We start from the raw sequence: 22,154 nt of genomic DNA, 5'->3' as shown, positions 1-22,154 counted from the left end.
AGTTAGAAGCTGTTTTAAACTTTAGAAGTCTGGGCTTGTCAGTTAAAGAATTATTCCCCTGTGGTCCCACATTTTATCTTTCAAGGTTGTTACAGAGGAAACCTCTTGTAGGTTTTGATAAATGACTATCTCTTAAAGTAACATGCTGGATTATTCGGGAGTACATAATATGTTCTTAGGGAACTGTATAGCCTTCAAAACATTTGTCACTGATGTTCTCCCATTTTACAGACAGAGAAACTGACTGCCTAAGAAGTATGTGACTAGGCCAAGGCCACATAGCTAGTAGGTCATATATGAGCCAATCCCCTTCATTCTGTAAGGCCACTTCCTCTAAGAAGTCTTTTAGCATCCCCTAATTACCACTCTTGGTATTTACCACATTCTGACATGTAATATAGTGTTCAGCCATATTTGTCTCCATTACCATGAACTCCCTTAGAACAGGGACTGTTATGTTTGTGTGTCTCTCCACCTGTCAAATTCTTCCTCCTCCATCCTGACCTTACGCCTGTTCCCACACCAGGACTGAAATTTCTTTTCTTCTAGGCTATGGCTTTGAGGTCTGCAAAGTTCTAGTGAGGTGCACGAGCACATAGTGGGTACTATTATTGCTCATTTGAGCTGGTTGCCTTGTTTTTAACATACAAGTATCTTATGACAGAGCTTTGCAAATGTATTAATTATAAGGGTGTTATATAAATCAAATATGATCAGAATCTTGTTCTTCATTTCCCTAATGATTGCACTTCACACTATTCTGGACACATAGTAGGTGCTTATTAATTTTTTTGGGGGGGGAGGGGCGGGGTTAAGCATTTATATGTTCACTTGACCAGTTTCCACTTTTATTTTTCCCATTATTATATATGCCTATCATTTTATATGTCTATATCTTGAACTCCCAACTAAACTGTAAGCTCCAGAGAGGACAATTATTCCTTGTATTTATGTCTCCCAAGCAGTGTGATCTCAATAAATTTTTGCTAATTGATGTTAGGTGACCGGTGTGTGATAGCATACCAGTTAACAAAGCATGGGAGGGGCTGTGTTATCTGATGTGAGTGGGTTTACTTAAAATTCATGTTTGGATATGTATTTTAAATAGGCATACACATGCTAAAAAAATATGTCTTTTAAAGAGAATTCACTAAAGTAGGAGAGAGCACCAGGTCCACATGAAGGGGACAAAGGTCATTTCCAAGTGCGGATGGTCATGGGCACTGCTGGCTGCCTATACATGGAAAGGGATCTCCCTCCTGATGGTCACTTGCTGCAGTTCTGTTACACCTAAAGGTCTTTTCTTTCCTCTCAGAACACTTTTATTCAGCCTCTTTTTGTCTGAGGATCCTTGTCAGGTTGTAAGTGTGTGATATTTTTCCAGGGTTAAGGCTGTCATCATCACAGATCAAAGACTCTTGACAAAAGCCGAGAGCTTAATCACTAAGCTTCCAAAAGACATTTCTAAAAAGATTTGACACTTCTGGTACTTAGCCAGTTGGTCAGAAACTAAAGCTTTTACTAAGCACTCTAATAATCCTGATGATCAAACTCATGATTGTTTTTCATGTTTTTGATGGAAGACCAGTTATCTTTAATATGGTTTTCTCTACTCCTGAGAAGGTTCCATTTACCATGCTGAAATGTCTAAAACTCTATCTTCTTTTAAAGAATTAAAATATAATTGGTTTGTTAATTAAGAAGACCACTAGAGAGTTGTCTTTGGGAAGTTACTGACTTTGATATGTGGCTATTTAAAATGAAGGGCAGTTGTTCCACATTTAACTTTCTTTGTGTTGTCACATTTAAACTAAATAGCTGGAAATGAACTGTATTCATCCTCAAATCCAGAATTTCACCGTTAAGTTCACTCAAGATACTGCACAGTGGATATAAACCATTTTATATGATGCAGGGTACAGGATGCATAGGAGATAATTTATTTTTTTTAATATGCTATTATTAGACTTCTAATTACTCAGGCTAGATGGAAGCAGAAGGCTCTCATTCTTATAATAACTGCCAATTATTTAGTTGGAGAGTACAGGCAGAGTTCATTTTAGGTAGTTCAGACTTCAGAGGTAACATTTGTTGTTAAGGCGTTCTAAATATACTTGTCTTTGCCTTGTGTTTTTATAACCCCAAATCCTTCACATTTTAACAAAATCTGCAATTTAACAGATATCTAGAAGTGATTAGTCTAATTTCTTTCCTTTGTGCCACACGTCTCTCATTGAGGAAAGTCAGGCCTCACTATGATTATGAAAGCAAACATACAATACTTACGTTCTGTAGAATATTTGCATTAATATTATTAAGCATATCCAGAGAATTGTGCATTCATTTTCTTTTTATTCTTTGCAATACCCTTCTAGAGAAAGAGTGCATATCCAATTTCCCAGATGAAGTAAATGTGCTTGAAAAGTAAAATTTCATTTAGAAATCTCATTTGTTTTTCTTAGAAATATATATATATGGTTACATTTTGAATAGTCTTAAGGCTCTGAGTCCTCAAGTGACTAATTAGTACAGTAATAATATTCTCTTTTATTAATCTGAAAATGATGCTGTCCTCAAGAGACCTCAGTTTGATTTGTGTGTTTTGATGTCAGTGTAGAAATTTTATTTCTCACTAAAGGAGTTTCTTCTCCGTGGTTGGAGAGAGATGCAAAACCAGGTCTGGAGTGGGACCGCTGTGATGCTGTGTGGCTTTATGGAGGATAGAAGAGTCAGTTTCCCATGGGATGAAGAATTTATGTGCAAGCATTGGAGATTTTTACGTGCATGGCACTATGCTGAGGGATTGAGTTGCATTCTTTCATTTATTTCTCATAATCCTATGAGATAGTATCCGCATTTCTAATTCTGTGAAAATTGGAGATCTAAATATGGACGAGGAGAGGTTTTGAACAAGAGTGTCCCATTCCCTGAGCATGCCACGTATTCTCTCTGAATGTAGAGTTGCGGGGTGGATGCTGAGATTAAATGCTGTCACCTCCCCCCTTATTAGAATACTAGAGGTCCGGTGCATGAAAATTCATGCACTGGAGGGGGAGTCCTTTAGCCTGGCCTGCCCCTCTCACAGTCCGGGAGCCCTTAGGCTCAGTCCCTGACACAGTAAACTTTCAGTACATGTTAGTTATTATAGATGGTAACACTTATACTACATCTAGCTATAATCAATTCTTCGTGCAGACTTTTCAGTGAAAGATGTTTCCAGTGACAGCTTTAGTAATCGCAATATATTTTCTCCAAGTTTCATTGTAATTGTCAGTGATCTTGTCATATTTTTACCCCACTGGTGTTCAGACTTCAAAAGGAGAAATAACAAAAACAAATGGGCATTATCTTGTTTTATGTAGCGTGCCATACATTTCACTTGTGGAATAGTCCTAACATGTGTCTTTGACCATGTTAATGTAATGGACATATTAGAGTAAATTAAAGAAATAGAAATAATTGGGTTTTTCTTCCTTCCTTAGGAAGACTATGATCGTCTGCGGCCTTTATCTTATCCAATGACTGATGTCTTCCTTATATGCTTCTCTGTGGTGAATCCAGCCTCATTTCAAAATGTGAAAGAGGAATGGGTACCGGAACTTAAGGAATACGCACCAAATGTACCCTTCTTATTAATAGGAACTCAGGTATGTCTGCTTTGATCTTACCCTTTTCAGAAAACTCTCTCTGGTCTGTCTTGTGGTGTTGCTCTCAGACCAATGGTCCTGAGGTTTAGCAAATAATATGCGTGTTTAAGCTCAGTTGTAAGTTATAAGAAAATCTATCACATTTTTTGAAAATACAGTGCTGAAAGAAAGCAATTATCTTAGTTGGTTTAAAAAATTAAGATCCTTTGTTTAATCTTTTACTAGTATGTGGGAATTAAGTGGGGCTCCATGCTTTGATTCATCTTTAAAGACTTGTAATTATTATGGGATATTATTGACCTTTCTTCATTAGATTGATCTCCGCGATGACCCCAAAACTTTAGCAAGACTGAATGATATGAAAGAAAAGCCTATATGTGTGGAACAAGGACAGAAACTAGCAAAAGAGGTAATGGAACCTTCACAGAATTTACAAATAAGTGTAAAAACAGCTAAAGTAATACTAGAAGCTGACATTTATTGTGCACTTACTGTATGTCAAGGCACTGTGCTGAGCGCTTTCCATGCATTATCTCATTTAATCCTTGCACTGACTCCGAGGTAGGTCTGACAAGCTCCCTATTTTATAGAACAGAAAACGGAGGTGTGGCGATGTCAGGTAACTTGAAAGGTCCCACAGGTAATAATGGCAGAGCTAGGTTTTGGTCAAGGCCTGACTCCAGAGCCAGACTTTTATACCACCAACAATATTTTCTTAATAAGTCATGTGTAGATAGAGGCATCATAAAAAGGTGCTGATCTTTCAGCCCTTCTTAATCACTTAAATATTGGTACTGCGCCAGATCAGGCTCTGTCATCAGTTAACACTCATGGAGTAGGTAGTGGAGTGGCATTGGGCGACAGATTAATCTGCAGTTAAAAACAAAAATGATAGCTAGGTTTGAAATAAATGAGTTGAGTTTTCTTCCAATCTTTTTATGAAAGATATGAAATAGTAGCATTCTAAAAAAGATCTAACTGTGATGCACATAATATCCTTTAACTTGTATTTTTCCTCATCCCAAAGCTAGGCTTACTTTTTTCTCTATTGGGCCCAAACATTATTGGATTCTATTTTTTCGATGTGACTTTAATAGGACTTTGGTGGAAACAGATTCTAATAAGCTCCTTTAAAATGTACTATCAGGAGGCAAAAGAAAGCAAGAAAAGTTTTGGGAGGACAATTTTTCCTACAGCAAAAGATAAATAGCTTCACTAACAAATGACTTTAGAAATTTCATATATTCATTTTGTGATCTTGGGGAGAAAAGGAATTTCTAAATGACACAAAGTCATAAATGAAATATTGATGATTTAACTACATAAAAATGTAATACATCAAATGCCAGGAATAAAATTAAAAGTCATATAACAAACTTGACACGTATGGCAGAAAAATAAATTAATATGCTTAGTACACAGGAACCCCTTGCATATGAATTAATCAGACAAAGAATTATATGCCCAATAGAAAATCAAGCTAAGAACATCAATAGAAAATTCACCAAAAAATGCAAATTGCCATTGAAGATAGAAAATATGTTAAAACTCCTTAGTAGCCAAATGTAAGTTCGATTTTCACCTATAAAGTTGGCCTAAAAATTGAGAAATGAATTACAATAACCCCTCTTCCACGGGTGCAAGGAAATGAGCACTCTATTGTACTGTTGGTCGTTGAGTAAAAACAGTCTTGATGATATGCAAAAGCCTTAAAGTCATGCACACTCTTGTTCAAGCAATTCCATATGTTGGAATTTATCCAAAGAAAATTATTTGGATGTTCTTAAAGAGATGGCTACAAAGTTGCTGCATTGTTTATAAAGGCAAAAAAATAAAAAAAAACCCGCATCTATTAAAAATTTATACTAATATATCCATTGAGATGTTCAAATTTATTATGTATTTTAAGAAAAAAAAGTGGTTGCAAAAAAATATGATCCCATTTTTAGGCTTCTCAGCAGCATTTGGCACAGTTGATTCCTTCATGAAATACTTTCACTTGGCTTCCTCGAATGCTCTCTCTTTGGTTTTTCTCCCCGCTTGTCGGCCTTTCCTCTATCCCTTCATCTCCCTGTCTCAGAATGATGGAGGGCCCAGGGAGCAGCATTCAACTCCTTGGACATTTTTTCTTCTATATCTATACCCACATTCATTCTCCAGGCTTAGGTGAGCTTCTATCAGTCTTGTAGTTTGAACAATCTTCTACTGAAGACCCCCAAATTGCTATCTCCAGCCTGAAACTCTTCCCTAAACTCTAGACTTGCTTATCCAGCCATTCACCCGACCAGTCCATCTTGATGGCTAAGCATCTCAAAATTAACATGTCCAAAACAATTCCTAATTTTACCCTCCAAGCCTGTCCTCCCAGTTACGCAGGTCAAAATCCTTGAACTCACACTTGACCTTGTTGTTCTTACATAATGCTCTACCTTCATAATATATCTAGAATCCAAATGCTCCGCCTCTTCTATCAGTCAGGTTCGGGCCCCTCCATGTCTAGCCTGATTACTGTGCGTTTCTAACTCACCTTTCCATTTCTCTCTGTGCCCTGTGTTAACCTGTGCTCAACACAATATCCCGAACGAGTGTTAAAATATAAGCCCCATCAGATCACTGCTCTGCTCAGGATCCACCAGGGGCTCCCAAGTCACGCAGTCAAGGCCAGAGTCCTCACTGGCCCCTGGTACCTCTCTGCCTACTCAGGCACATGAGCTCCTTGCTGTTCCCTTCTGCCTCAGGGCTTGGAATTTTGCTGCTCCCTCTGCCTGGAATGTTCTTCCCTCTGGAACATTATTTATTCTTTCTCCTTTCAGATCTCTGCTCAATCACTTTGTCAATGAGACCTTGCCTTGATTTCATCCCTACTCCTTACCTATCTCACTTCTCCATTTTTCTGCAGACCACATAATACCCTGTGACATTCTACCTCTGTATTTATTAGTTCATGGTCTTCTCCCTTTAAAATGGAAGCTTCAACAGTAGAGACTTCTTTATTCCTTATTATATTCTCTCATTTGGCAAATAAAAGTGCTCATTACATTTTCAATGAATGAATGGTTTCCCCCAAGGTAGAAGCCAAAGTCTTTAGAGTGGCCTCAAGGCCACCTCACTGACCTCATCTCTTGCCACCCACCACCCTCCCCTGACCCGCACTCACTCGCTCCTGCCACTGTGGCTTCTTTAGCGTTCCTGGATCGCTCCAAGCAAGCGCCTCCATCGGGGCCTTTGCACCTGGGCTCCATCTGCCTAGGTATGCTTCCTCTAGTTATCCCTCACTGCTCAAATGTCACCTTGTAGAGCTTTCCGACCACCACCACCGCCCTCTGCTCTCCCCATCTTCCTCACTCTGCTATCTTTTTCTCCAGAGCATGTGCCATCCCTCCTTTGTCCCTCCCCCAGAAGCTAAGCAAATGTAAGCATCACACAGCAGGGACCTGGCTCAATTGTTTAGTTCATTGACAGTATCCCCAGCACCTAAAGCAGTGCTTGGCATAGGGTAGGTACTCAGTAAATGTTTGATGAAACAATTATTCCCAAAATGTCTGGAAGGATACATACAGTACTAGTAACTTAACAGCTACCTCTGAGTATTTTGGTTTCATTCTTTTTGCATAGCTACTACTATATTTTTAATGTTCCTTATAATGGTGTCTGTGTCATACCAGTTGTGGAAAAAGATTTTATGTATTTGTGTTTCTTCTTTTTCTCCCTCCCAGATAGGAGCGTGCTGCTATGTGGAATGTTCAGCTTTAACCCAGAAGGGATTGAAGACTGTTTTTGATGAGGCTATCATAGCCATTTTAACTCCAAAGAAACATACAGTAAAAAAAAGAATAGGATCAAGATGTATAAACTGTTGTTTGATTACGTGAGAAACATTTTCAGTGGCCAACGAAACTGTCCATTTCTCTCTAAGAAAGCATATGAAATGCTACAGCTCTACCCAGACCTCTTATAAATACTGAAGCAGTTTAAAACTTGAATGAGAAACAACCCTGTCCTCAGAATTCTATAAAGTTCATTAAGAATGTTTCTTAAAGGTCCAAGAAGCAGCAAACAGCATCTGAAGCCACAATCTATTATAAATACTTTATTTCAACTAGAAGGTACAATCTCTCAGGGGTTTCATAGTTTAAAAAGCTACAATCACATCATGTAACTACATAAAAAAACAGTGCTGTAAATGGGACTGCCTGGCTTAGACCATATACATTTCTACACAGTCTTTATGGAATCTGCACACACAAAAAATCTTCCTTTGTTCCACTTAATTGTTCTTGTATGTAAGCTGCTTTCTGTTCCAGTATATCCAGAGCGGTGAAATAATGAGGCCAGCCACATAACCAAAGGTCGCTCCGAGCGTGCAGGAGATGGGCCACACCTGAGGAGAGAATGTATGAGATCAAAGAGAATGAATGTTTTATTATTACTTGAGCACAAGTTAAGTGTAACCTAAATATTTCTATATTAAAGCTTAATGTGCTTTCTTAAAGAATGCCAAAAGTGTAATAAGATCATAACTGCATTTACCACAAACACTAAAAAATGTACACGTTTTAGTTAATGTGCATTCAACTGTAACAAGGCTTCTGGCGACTGTAGATTTAGTTTGATGCTCCCAAACTGCATGAGACACATGCTAAACTTACAAATTAAAATTTTGGGTCAGACTTTGTCATAATCTTGGACTCAATTTAGCTCTCTCAAGTTGGTAATTTTGTTTGTGAATTTCCAAATTGGCTTGTATATCAAATGAAATGAGAAGTGTGTATGATGACCAAACCATATGAAACTTTAAATTGTGTTAAGGAGAAACGACCTAGAATTATAAGCATGTTACATGCAATTTATAACAAAGCAATTGCTTCCATTATAAAACTGATGTTACCTTTCAAATAGATATTGGAACCCTAGTAGAAGTTACAGAACTACAACTTAAGTCAAATGCCCAGAGTGTAAGTTAAACAAAATACCAGCTTCCAGACACCCATTCTGTTCCAGCCACATTACATTTCACAATATTACACCAAGCCAGAAGTAAATAATGTTCATTTATTCCATCTACAAACAGTGCGTGTTGGTCCCTAGGTGAAAGGCCCTGTTTTTAAAAACTTCATGTTATCTGTGAAGCTTATTTGGCAGACTTGAGCCACTTCTAACCTTTCTCTGGGGGAACAGGCTAGAGAACCGTGTTAGAGGTGAACCATTTTATTACCATCTGTTACCTATTTAAGTTTCTGCTGTGGATCTGCCTTATTCCACATACCATGCAACAGACAACAGAGTTAGACAGTTTCAGTGTGAACAAACCAATGCAGTTCAGAAAGGCATAATCTCATCCATGCATTTCCCCCGCCCCCACCCAGCCTTTTCTACATTTAAACTTGCTGTTGCCTAAATTATGATTTTGTCTTTGGTAGGCTCCTGTTAATTTCCATGACTTGAGCTTATAGCTATGTCTACTGCATAGATTGGTTAATGGAACATTAAATTTTTATACTTGAAAATGACAGCCTTAAATACTCATATTAGTCACAAATCTAGGATGCACTGGCTTGTCTGTGAGCTTTGTAGAGATTTTTTAAAAACATAAGCATCATCTTCCACATTGAAGAGTCTACTGGGTAACTAGTCAGGAGCTTTCTCTCAGAACTGGACAGTGGATGTCTTCTTTCTCCCATGAAGCGGTAGTTCATATTAAGTACCATGGCCTTATGTATGCTTAAAAGGAATCTCATGTAATGTTCTTATTTACTTTTGGTTTGCTGGTTTTAGATAGAACTGAAAGGAATTGTATAAATCAATTAGTATATTAGCTAAGTTGTCCAACACATGGTATAAAGGAATTAAGACAGTAAGGTATTATGCATTTCCAACCTGTCTTTGGGGATTTGATAGGAATTTACTTTTTCTCAAACTCATATCCTTGAACTCACACTTGGTTTTGTTTTACTAGCCAATGAAAGTTAAAATCTAGAATTTGTCCTACCCTAAGAGAAATAGACTTAGGAACCTGGAAACACAGTTCTGTCATCACCTGTTTCATGAATGGGCCTCAGTTTCCTCATCTATAAATATGGACGTAGAACAGGTGATCTCCAATATCACTCACTTTTATCAACTCTTACGATTCTCTTCTTCACAATTAACAATGGTTGGCCATTACCTTTTCAGCTTCACATTTTTATTTTCAGCTTCACATTCTTAAGATGGTACAATCCTGTGCATAGATTACTAGAACTTTAAGCAAAGATGATTGTATCATCCAGACCTGAGGTGCCTTAGGTACTCTACTGACCTTGATGGGGTTTGGAGTTTCCCATTGCTTACTAAGAGCCTTTTCATTGCTTTGGTTCTTGAGTATTTCTTTTTGCAAAGTCCTCCCTGCCACTTTACCTAAAAACCAAAGATTTGTTTTCTAGTCATTTGTTTTCAGATTGTAGAAAATTGCCTTCTTTCCAGAAACACATCTTCATTAGGTCTTCATAGAAATTCAGACTAGTCACTGAACAACTAATTCAAAGAAATGAAATATCTGGGAAATAAAATACTTCAAAAATACCTTAGTGACTTGAATTTTACTAGTGAGTGCAAATACACTGCTTCAAATAAGGTCACCTATGAATGAACTTAAACTTAGTTAATATTTTTTATATATAATCAGTTCTGAAGTTCTTAAAAGTAATTTTAGTGGCTCCCTGAAATGTTATTTAACACTTTGCTAACTTAACCCTCATTCTATCTCTAAGGGTACATTTTAGGTTAGCCGATTTCGAATGATCATATTTCCAGAAGCAGAGCCTGAATTATGGTTTTTATTGTGAATTATCTTAGTTACTTTAGACATTGCTTCCATTTGATTTTTAATTATTAATTTTAAGTACCAAATTAAATACTGCTTTGTTGGTTGTTGCTGTTTAAGTGATTGTTAATTTAACAGTGTCCCATCTTAACACATGGGGTTGCAAATAAAATAACATGCATAGTTTACTAAATATGTAAAGCATTGAACTTCTTACCTTAGTAGTTTAATTTAACACCCTGTGTAAACATTTGGGATAATACTCTTTCCTCTGTTTCTCATGCTGTGAGTCTATTCATCATTGGCCAAGTGTAAGCATCTGCACTTTGTTAAAAAGCATGCTGTCCAAGAATAGGGAGAAATATAACCCCTTGGGAATTCCAGCCAAATTCCAATTTGGGTTACTAAATTCTATTTTAATCACTTCGTAATTTCAGTGTGGCTCTTTGTTTCTAAACACATACAGACATTCACACACACATTCTTTAAGCAGTTGCTGTACATCACCTCCGGTGGAATGCCAGAAATGAAATAAATATCGTTTAAAAAGTTTTGTCTAATGAGGAAGTAAAGCTTCTTGAACATTTATTAAATGTCTCAAGAAATCCATGCCTTCAGCAAATTAAAATATTGGACTGTGAGATTGTTTCCTAGTGATGGATCAGACTTTCTTGAGTGATCCTTAATTGTAACATGGTCACTTTTTAAAGAGAATTTCTTTATACAAGGGTAACTTCCCTGATTTTTGTAGACCAAGATAGGGAATAGCAAACGGAGTAGTTGAAGGGAGTTGGGAGAGGTTGCCCACTAATAATGTTTTTTCTCGAGCAATTTCTTAACATTTTTACAATTGTTTTAAAAAATTTAAACCTATACTATGGCAACAGAATTCATATTAACCTGTCAAATAATCCTATCTTAATCATGTATTTCATAACTAGATCTTGAAGTTTGTATTTAAAAACTATTTGCTTGTCGCACATATAAAGATGTTTCTATTTAACATTCTTCATGCCTAAAAGTACCCAAAACAACACATGGTATCATCTACTGAACAGACGATTCACTGCATTGCTACAAATATTTCTCCAAATTGTAGTAATCTGAGATGGCTATGTATAAGTAATTATCTTGTTTTGTTTAAGGAAAATTGAAAACTCAAAGACATCCATGTAAAGGAAGTCATTCACAAGTCTTTGCCACCAAAATGACCGCCATCTTTTTATCCAATTTTTATAAGTTTAAAAAAATTTTAAATCATAAAATAGAGAAAAAAACAACCCTGTTGCATAACAAAGATAATACAATGTACGTAGGTAAAATTATTAAAATTAACGTTACAGGGGAGGGAGTGGGGTGGATAGAGGTGAGAAAGAGTATAAGGGGGATAAATGGTGATGAAAAAAATAAAAATAAAGGAAAAACTAGCAAAAAAAATTTTAAAAAATGAACAGTTACATCATGTGAAGAAAGTATCTTACTTAGTGTACTATTATCATTTATACCAAATAATTCATGTTTTTCACCACTTAGAAAAGGTCAGTGTTCTCTTAAAATAATCAGCTTTAACAATGGCCTAATAGTATAGGTTCTGGGTACATGGCATCTGGAAATTTCTCAGAAATAAAACAATTTCATCCTTCTAAGATAAAAAATTATTAATAAATAACAGTTATAATTTTGTGTTTTCTCTGTTAAACAAACTGATATATTTCTGGTTGAAAGGCGCTTCAAAATTACACAAGCTTATTCCCACCTGAAGACCACACTGCTCTCTCTGATCAGGCATTGCTGTAGAACTCTGCTCATTTTAGGAAAGCGAAATGTTCTAATATATCTATGTAGTCTTTGATTTTTTTAGTTGATTTTTTTCTTTTAGAGAGAGGAAGGGGGAGAGAGAGAAACATATGAGAGAGACACTGATCAGTTGCCTCCCATACTCGTCCCGACCAGGAATTGAACCTGCAACCTGAGTATGTGCCCTGCCTGGAAATCGAACCCACAACCATTTCAGTGTCCAGGATGACACCCCAGTGAAACTGAGCCACACCACCGGGGCTTATCTGATATTTTTCAAAGCATGTTCTGAGTAGTACAGAATAGGGATTAAGAACACTGGTTTTTACATTAGACTGGATGAGTCTCAACTCTGCCATTTGTTAAATAAGTGACTCTGGGCAAGTCACCTAATCGTTATGTGCCTTGGTTTCTCATCTGCAAAATGAGGATCATCACAAAACTCACCTCCTGGAGTTGCTGTAATGACTACATGAGAGAATGCACTATGTGGAATTTACAACCACACCTATAACAGTACTTGTCACACAGTACAAGTGACTAATACATGTGAGCTATACTTGATGATAATCTTTTAGTTCATATTCCTAATGGGTACATACAGCATGGGGAAAAAGTAGGTTTACAGTTGTTTGTATGGAAAATAATACAATAATGAACAAATAAGAATAAACTTTCATGAACTCACAACTGTAAACCTACTTTTGCCCCATCCTGTATAAGTTTTTACAATACAGAAAGTCATCATTCCACAAATCTTTACAGCTGAGATTTCTAAAGCTGCTCCTATTTAAAAAAACAAGGTCCTGCCCAAATTTTAAGTACTTTAAAAATAAATTTTAAAAATGACACCTAACAGAATTCATGCTTCCTTGTCAAACACTGTCCAGATATATCATATATATACAAAGTGCCTATAATTCAGGGGTTCACAGGCCTCTGAAGCCCATCTGTGGACTCCTGGTTAAGAACCCCATCACTCTAACAAGTATTTTTACTAACTGTTCTAGTGGCCAAAGAAATATGACGACCCTTTACATTTTTGGATTCCTCATTTTAAGGATTATTTCCAGTGCTATAGATGGCATTTGTTTGTTGTTCTGTGATTTGAGAGTCAACAATTTTAATACATTTTACTTAATTATAAAATGCACAGTATTATATAGGTCCATTTAGTATAAAGTACAAATAGATGTTTACCTTGTAATGTCATTAAAGTGATACCCACACTTTCTGATACTCTATGGAACAGCTAGTTTGACATGTCACTGACTGGCAGGGTATAAGCTGCAGATTTCCTAAAGTGATGATCAGGTATTTATTAGGTAATTATGATTATATAATTATGATTTTTGTTGAAACTAGTTATACATACTCAACAGAAAGTTTTGAAATAATTATTAGGCTACTTTAAAAAATACTTCATATTTTACTTGAGAGTTTTAGTTTGCTTTTCTGGGAAGGAGCCTGGGACAGTGGGCTGAGAAAGATCTGAGTCTGCAGTGCCAAGTCAGCCACTTACTGTCCGTATAACCCCGGCCAGGTCACTGAACACCTGAGCCTCAGTTTCTCAATGTGCAATGCAGGAATAACAGCACCTCTTGTACTTAAAGCATGGAGCTATCGTACTTAAAATAGTATTTTAAAACTGTCATGAAAGTTGTAAAGTACCATGCATTGGTATAATTTTGTATATCACATGTCCTAACTTGAAAAAATTAAACTTATGTGATAAATAATGTAAGTATTTCTTAGGTAACAGACACTGCTAGGTAATAATTAGAACCAGCAGTTTAGAACAAATAAATTTGTTCATGAGCAGTGTTAATACCCTGCTGTAGGAACTATTTATTCCCTTGCCTTCACAATGCTGTAATTTTTAATACATGCTATTCTTTACATGAAATGTCTGGAGAGTATGAAGTTTACAAGAGAATACACACTTCATTCACTGTATTACTATACTAGAGGCCCGATGCACAAAATTCGTGCAAGAGTAGGCCTTCCTCCCCCCGGCTGCCGGCCCTGGCTTCCCTCTGGCACCCGGGACCTGGGCTGGCTTCCCTCTGGCCTTGGCTTCATCCAGGACGTATGAAATGATGTCCTTGACATTCAGTTTAATTAGCATGTTATCCTTTTATTATTATAGATTATTATAGATGCACCCTTCCCTTAAAAAAGGGGGGATTCCTGCTCCTACTTGTCATTTTTATAAGTTTAGGAAGTGTAAGTACAGAAATTGGTTCTACACCAACCACTAGGAGACATCTGTCATTCTTAAGTCTCATATGAATGACTCCATTCATTCATAACTGTTTATTGAGCCTCTACTGTAAACCAAGCTGTTAAGGTACAAACTAAGACTATTTCATTCAGAATATTTTTAAGTAAATTTTTAAAAATACGTGTTGCAATATATAATTTTTGGAGAGCTATATGTCATCACAGATATCATGGGGAAACCACCCTATCTGCAGATCAGAGGACCTAGAACACTTAGAACAAAGCAACAACCATTAGGATTACTGGCTCTTTCAGATAAAAAAGGAAGGTTAAACCCAGGCAGCCAGTTATAATTCCTCGCAGGCTATTTTTTAATGTTTTTATTTATTGTGCTTTTCACAAATTTGCATTTGCATGACAATTCATCTTTCAAAGCCTGCTAACACTTCTACTGGTTTTAAATGACCATATTTTCCTCTGAATTTGATTGTGATGTTTTTCCAGATGTTCCTAAAGCAAATGCTATTGTCTGATAGAAGTACATACAGATGATCTACCCATGTGGACATATTTCTTTAGTTGTAAATCTGCACTGATCCGTGTATACTCTACCACTCTCCTATGCCTAACAGTACATACCTGGGAACAGCTGTCTGTGGTGAGATGTGTAGTCTCCAGTCTGGAACTTTTTGTCAAAGTAATGCTGAATGGTTCTTGCTAAGATCATGCAAATGAGTTAATTTGGAAAGCACTATTCTCTCTCACATTGAAAGTCCTGCGAGCAGACCATTGTCAACAGGACTGCCTTACAATGAACCCACCTTTTAAATCCAAAACCATTTTCTGGCCCTGGCCGGTTTGGCTCAGTAGATAGAGTGTCAGCCTGCAGACCGAGGGGTCCCAGGTTCAATTCCAGTCAAGGGCACGTACCTCCGTTACAGGCTCCTCCCAGCCCAGGCCCTGTTCAGGGCGTGTGCAGGAGGCAACCAATCCTTGTGTTTCTCTCACATCGATGTTTCTCTCTATCCCTCTCTCTTCCACTCTGTCTAAAAATCAAAGGAAAAATATCCTTGGGTGAGGATTAAAAAACAAACAAAACCGTTTTAAGTCAGTTAAGTATTAATAGTTTTTTTATCCATGTTTGGAATGTGGCATATTCATATAAATTAATATTTTATTTTGATCTACCAAAACACTGCTTAATACCTTTGATAACAGAAATACCAAGTAACCTAAAAACAGGCTACTCTTCAACAATTAAATCCATAATTTTAATTTCATCTCTCACTCTAGCATTATTCGTAGTAATTCACTAGGTTATAATCCTTATGATCCCTAGCTTCAATTTATGAAAAAATTATCTGTGGCATCTGTGATTGTGGAAAATAAATATGTTTCCCAAATATTAAATTTTTAACCTAATAAGACCAGAGAAAACAAAAAGGATTTTAAAATATAACAATGCTTCGTTTATCTGGTATCTGATGGGAATAACTACAAATATTTTTAAAATAACTTTAAATTGTTTTAAAGACAATCTCAGTCAATTTTTCTTTTTAAGAAATAAGTATGCTCAGAAGAGATTTGATTATCTGGTTTAATTCCATTTTGGAGATAGTAGTATTGAAGTCCAAAGTTTAAAGGCATCTAAGTGAGTAATTTTTACTTTCTTTGTAACTATTAATATTGCTTAAGTTTTCTAAATACAGTGTATATACAGTCTCTGTAATCAGAAAAAAAACTTTCTTCATGTTGGAAAAAGAAAAATCTATTTTTAAAAGCACAATTCCATTTAGGGAAAATTATCTTAAGGATATAATGGGGAAAATCTGTGAAGATACAGTGTCAAAGATGTTTATGATAACACTGTTTATAATAGTAAAATATTGGCAATGCCTAAATGATCAAAAGTGAGTTTGTTAAATAAATTTTAGAATAACTCTGTAATGGCAAACTACTAAGCCATTAAAAATTAAATAATGACATATGCATTACTAGCTCAGTGAACTTTAAAATATTACATATCTTCTTGGAACCAGTTTCTTCATCTGTAAAACGGGGATAAAAAGAACACTTATCTCATAGTGCTTTACCGAGCTTATTTAGCCAAATCCTATTGGGATAGGAAACCGAAAACCTGATGTTAATGAGCTTCCATCTATATCATGTTCCCCTTTTAAAAACCCACTTTGCTACATGCTTTTAAAAAATATTTCAAGATCAACATAATTTGGCCATCAATCACATTAACAAAAGTATGACTCTAAGGCCACAAAGGCAATGAATATTAAAGTTAAAAATAGGGAATTCCTGCAACTTCTAGCTTTTTTTTTTTAAACTAAGCCTGTTTATTCACCTATATATGTAGAAAAAAAGCAAAACCATCCTGGAAGATAGAACCATCATTGCTACTTTATTGAACAAAACAATTTATATAAATAAATAAATAAATAAATAAATAAATAAATAAAATCTATATTAGCGTCATCAGTTTTATGATTGTAAAAACATTTATCTTGTAGCTTTAAATAGCTAAAACCAACCTGCCATGGCCTTTCCCAATCGAGTGGAATAGGAAAGGCTCCAAGCCATGTTCCTAGAAAACTAGAAATTGTGGTGATCTGGAGACTATTCTCCCAAACGGATGTAACTCTGTAAAACACAAGCATGTAAATTGTTGGTGGTATATATCTTAGCTGCTGCAGAATCTAACAAACAGAAGCACAAGTTAACACTATGCATACATACTCTGTTCATTTAAAATAGGCACCTCAAATTGACATATATTTACCATGAACTATTAACAATGGGCAAGAAGAAAGCATTTTTCAGTTGAAAAGCTAACACATGCACACAGTATAAGTCAGACAAAATGAGAGTGCATTTGCAGTGAAATCTAAGTCTTCCTCCTACCCTTATCACTACTGGTTCCTTTCCCCAGAAGCAACTGCTACACCATCACCTTGTAAATTCTCTTTGCTTCTCAGTGATTTTGAGTCTCCTGTTTTCTAGATTCCAAGACTTCCTCCTCCTATTTTCCCTTTTTTTTTAAAGTATCTCCTTCAATAGATTCCTGAGAAAGTGTACATGGAAAATAGATTTTAGAGATGTTTTAAAATGATGACTATAATTGTTGGAAATCATTTGCCTCAGGATTTTGAAGGCATTGCTCCATTGTTTTGATTCCCACCTGAGAGGTTCGGAGTCATTCTGGTTCCTAGACTTCTCTGGGGAACTTGTTTTCCTCACCACCCTCCTCTGGAACCCCTTAGAATCATCTATTACTGGTTATCTAAAATTTCACAATAATGTGTCTTGAAGTGGCTGTCTTCTCATACATTATGCTGGAAATACATGGGCCTTTATTTAAAAATTTTTTTTATTGATTTCAGAGAGGAAGGGAAAGGGAGAGAGAAACATCAATGATGAGAGAGAATCACTGATTGGCTGCCTCCTGCACGCCCCCTACTGGGGATCGAGCCCACAACCCGAGCATGTGCCCTTAACTGGAATTGAACCTGAGACCCTTCAGTCCGCAGGCTGACGGTTTATCCACTGAGCCATACCGGCTAGGGCTACATGGGCCTTCTTAATCCACAATCTCAGGTCTTGAAATTTTCTTTTACTTAAAGATTATTTTTTTTCGGCCCAGATCCCACTGTATAACTCCTATTGCTTATATTAACCTTCTATAAATATATTAATGAATAAATATATTCTATTCTGTAACCCCAATTCATTCAATTATTTTCTTTACTAGAGGCCCGGTGCACGAAATTAGTGCACTCGGGGGGAGGGGGTCCCTCAGCCTGGCCTGCGCCCTCTCGCAGTCCAGGAGCCCTCAGGGGGTGTCCAACTAACAGAGCTTGGGCCCGCTCCATGGGACAGACACCCTTAGTGCTGCCGCGGAGGCAGAAGCCGCTGCGCTTACCAGCCATGAGCCCGGCTTCTGGCTGAGCAGTGCTCCCCCTGTAGGAGCACACTGACCACCAGGGGACAGCTCCTGCGTTGAGCGTCTGCCCCCAGTGGTCAGTGCGCACCATAGCAAGTGGTTGAGCAGCCTTAGCATATCATTAGCATATTACACTTTGATTAGTTGAAGGGCCAACAAGATGACCAGACACTTAGTATATTAGGCTTTTATTATATAGGATATAGTGAGCCTCTTAATATACAAACTGAGTAATTCCTTCATTTGGGAAAACTGTTTCTACCTTTTCTTTGAGTTATTTTTTGTTTTACATTTTAGGTGTACTAACTCATCTTGTTTATTTCCTTTGTCTGCTCCCTATATTTATTATTTCTTCTTGAACTGCTTTGTTCTTCCAAACCCTCTCTCCACCTCTCATTTATTTTGATTAGCTCAAATCTTTTCTCCATGCTGGAACTCGATTTTCTAATTTGTCTATGTTTCTAACTTATGTTTTATAATAGTGTGGTTTGGATTCTCAATTTATTTCATTAATTTGGAATCTCCACCTCATTTTGTTTCGTTATCTCATCTTTGAGCTCTTATTTAATTAAATTCATATCCTTAATAACATTTTTCTATGGTAAACTATGTAGTTTTTTTGTTTGTTTTTGCTTTGTGTGTAGTATTTTCTTCTAAGCTGGATTCTTTGTCTTCTGCATGCCCTTTTCTTCTTTTTCTATAGTGTGTTTTTAGGGTTGCCATGCCATTCTTTTCATCTTGCTCACACTTCACATGGGCAGGCTACCACACCACCTATTTGCTCAGATACAATGAGTGAGTTATCTTTGAAGCTGTTATCCCATCTTAACTGGTACCAATTTTTCCTGTCTGGAAGCTGCAATTCTGAGGATTTTATGTTATTTTCTATCCAGTTTTCTGTAACATGGAGGAGAGAATGGAGGCAGGGACATGCTATCTACAGTTTAATCAGTAATATTCAGCTGAAATTTAATAAATGATGATTCCATAGTCAAATTTATAAAATTTTTTGACTGGGGCTTATACATCCCATTAGAAACCCAATGGAGCTACTGTAGCACAGTCTGCTCCCTTGGCAGAGCCCACTATGCAGCAGGCCCAGTAGATTGATAGAGTAAATAGCCCTGCCCTGGCCAGCGGCTCAGTTGGTTGGAGCATCATCTCATACACCAAAAGGTCATGGGTTCAATTCCCTGTCAGGGCACATACCTAGGCTGCAGGTTTAATCCCCAGTCAGGGTGCATATGGGAGGCAATGAATCGATATTTCTCTCTCTCTGTCTCCTCCCCTTCCCCAATCTAAACTCAATAAATATATCCTTGGGTGAGGGTTAAAAAGAAAAGTAAACAGTCTTAATGGCGATTCAGTGAAACCATTATTCTTATATGTGTGTAAGTATGTATGTGTATACTCTCCAATACCTTCATCTAGAAAATGCCCATACTTGGATACACACACACACACACACACACACACACACACACACACACACACACACACACACACACACACTAGAGGCCCAGTGCACGAATTCATGCACCAGTGAGGTCCCTTGGCCTGGCCTGCAGGATCGGGCTGAAACCGGCTCTCCAACATTCCCCGAGGAGGCCAGGATTGCGAGAGAGCACAGGCCAGGCCGAGGGACCCCCACCCCCACCGGTGCACAATCGGGGCCGGGAAGGGAATCAGGGAAGAACTGCAGGAGGGCTCCAGGGCATGTCAGTCCTTCTCATTCAGTCCTGATCCCCAGCAGCAAGCTAACCTACTGGTCAGAGCATCTGCCTCCTGGTGGTCAGTGCACATCATTGCGACTGGTCGACTGTCTGCCCCCTAGTGGTCAGTGCACATTATAATGAGCGGCTGAGTGGCCTTAGCCTATCATTAGCATATTACACTTTGACTGGTTGAACGGACGACCAGACAACCAAACACTTAGCATATTAGGCTTTTATCATATAGGATAAATAGGTATATACCTATTCTTCACATCAGAACTTTAACACATTGTATGCGGGAAACGTGTTTACACGTTTTACGTATTTATACATTCTACCAGTGTAGTAGAGCGCGGGACACGTATTAATACGTTTTTTATAGACTAGCGGTAGAATGCGGATAATGTATAAATACGTAAACTAAAGTTATCGTAATTTTACTGAACGTTGCCATTTGCGCAAAAAATTAGCAAAAATGGCCCGCGCCACCTGTTAGCGCGCGATAAAAACTACCTGCAAACAATGTGTTAATTTGGCAGTGTCTATCAATATCTCCTTTTTTAAAAAAATATTTTTACTTATTTCAGAGAGAGGAAGGGAAAGGGGGAGATAGAAACATCAATGATGAGAGGGAATCAACGTTTGGCCACCTCCTACATGCCCCACACCGGGAATCCAGCCCACAACCCGGGCATGTGCCCTGACCAGGAATCGAACCGTGACCTCCTGGTTCATAGATCGATGCTCAACCACTAAGCTATGCCAGTCGGGCTCTATCAAGTTCTTTTGATCGAGGAATTCTAGTCCAGAAATTTAGTCTACAGAAACCCTTGCACAAGTATTCAAAATTAAATAGTACAAAGATGTTCATAACAGTATCATTTATAATCATAAAAATGTGATAATGGTGGACAACCAAGATGGCAGCATAAGTAAATACCTGAACTTGCTGCCGTGTACAACCACATTAAAACTACAACTAAAAGACAAAACAAATAGCATCCAGAACCATGGGAAGGCTGGCTGAGTGTAAATTCTACAACTAGAAGGAAAGAGAAAAGCGCATTGAGTCCGATAGGAGGTGCAGAGGTGTGGAGGTACAGAGGTGCGCGCAAAAGGGTCTGGCAGCTGGGTACACTGTTGTTTTTTTCAACTGGGAGGGAGATACAAGCTCCCGACTGCTCTGAAATCCAGTTCTGGTGAGAATCTGGGGGCCCAGAATCATATGGAAAGAAACTGTACTGTCTGGCATTGAGCCAGAACGTGAGGGCAGCTTTCTGGCAGAGGTGCTTGCAGCGTTCATTGTTCCTACACGAGGCCGAGGGACATAGAGACCCAGGGACCTATCGAGGGAGGGCTGATGGCAGGTAACCATTGCTATTTGCACCGCCCCGTGACTCCCTGAGACCACGTCCCACCCAATTTACAGCCCCACTCAAGCTGTGTGCAGAGGCTTTTGTATACTAATGGCCTGGCCTTTCTCCGCCTAAAAACTTGTCAAACTGCAGTTGGGTCAGAGAAACCCAGATCATCCAAAAGGCCTAAGGCTTGTCAGCAGCCTGCATTACTTCACAGCTGCGCCCCATCTGGGCACCTCCAAACCCCAAACAAAGAGGAGGAATCTGCAGATCTTTCTGTAGCTCCTGCTGGGTGGCATCAGGCATTGGTGGCTTTGCACCCCCTTGGAGATCCAAGAGCCAGTCTACCCAGTGGTCAGAGTGAGACCATCCAGATTACAACTCTTCACATCCATAAGAGACACACTCAGGGGGCAGACTCAGTGAGCGCCAAAGCCCCACTGAAGCAAGTCCTGCCCCATAAGGGTGTCTTCAGCACATAAGTTCTCCCATTGTAGACACAACTGGTCCTCACAGCCAATTGACCTGGAGGTCAATTCCTATCAGTGTTACCAACAACAATCAAGGCTTAACTACAAGACTGTGCACAAAGCCACAAAGGGGTGCACCAAGAGTGTCCACCTCAGGTAATTAGGGAGACTGAGCCACTGGGCCCAAAGC

General features: G+C 38.0%; 2 protein-coding genes across 4 annotated transcripts in view; one reads left to right on the top strand and one right to left on the bottom strand.

The window, feature by feature from the left end:
* RHOQ (ras homolog family member Q) overlaps positions 1 to 10,642 on the top strand; it is a 35,537-nt gene extending 24,895 nt beyond the window's left edge. Inside the window, exons 3-5 of the mRNA XM_006778631.2 lie at positions 3,483 to 3,647; positions 3,961 to 4,056; positions 7,364 to 10,642. Of these exons, the coding sequence (XP_006778694.2) occupies positions 3,483 to 3,647; positions 3,961 to 4,056; positions 7,364 to 7,519 (417 nt within the window). The 3' untranslated portion in view covers positions 7,520 to 10,642. The remainder of the gene's footprint in view (positions 1 to 3,482; positions 3,648 to 3,960; positions 4,057 to 7,363) is intronic.
* The window catches only part of PIGF (phosphatidylinositol glycan anchor biosynthesis class F), a 79,407-nt gene continuing 64,967 nt past the window's right edge, over positions 7,715 to 22,154 (bottom strand). For 2 of the 3 annotated variants that reach the window (XM_015557877.1, XM_006778634.2), the window contains 2 exons: positions 17,013 to 17,121; positions 7,723 to 8,028 (listed from right to left, as the gene is read on the bottom strand). In XM_015557877.1, coding sequence (XP_015413363.1) covers positions 7,915 to 8,028; positions 17,013 to 17,121 — 223 coding nt within the window. In that variant the 3' untranslated portion in view covers positions 7,723 to 7,914. Of the gene's footprint in view, positions 8,029 to 17,012; positions 17,122 to 22,154 lie in introns of all 3 variants that reach the window. The other variant, XM_015557876.1, reaches the window with a different exon arrangement.

The sequence above is a fragment of the Myotis davidii genome, unplaced genomic scaffold (assembly GCF_000327345.1).
Source record: "Myotis davidii unplaced genomic scaffold, ASM32734v1 scaffold6, whole genome shotgun sequence".
Lineage (NCBI taxonomy): Eukaryota > Metazoa > Chordata > Mammalia > Chiroptera > Vespertilionidae > Myotis > Myotis davidii.
The sequence above is the reverse complement of the archived record's forward strand: the minus strand, read 5'-3'. Positions and strand labels throughout refer to the sequence as shown.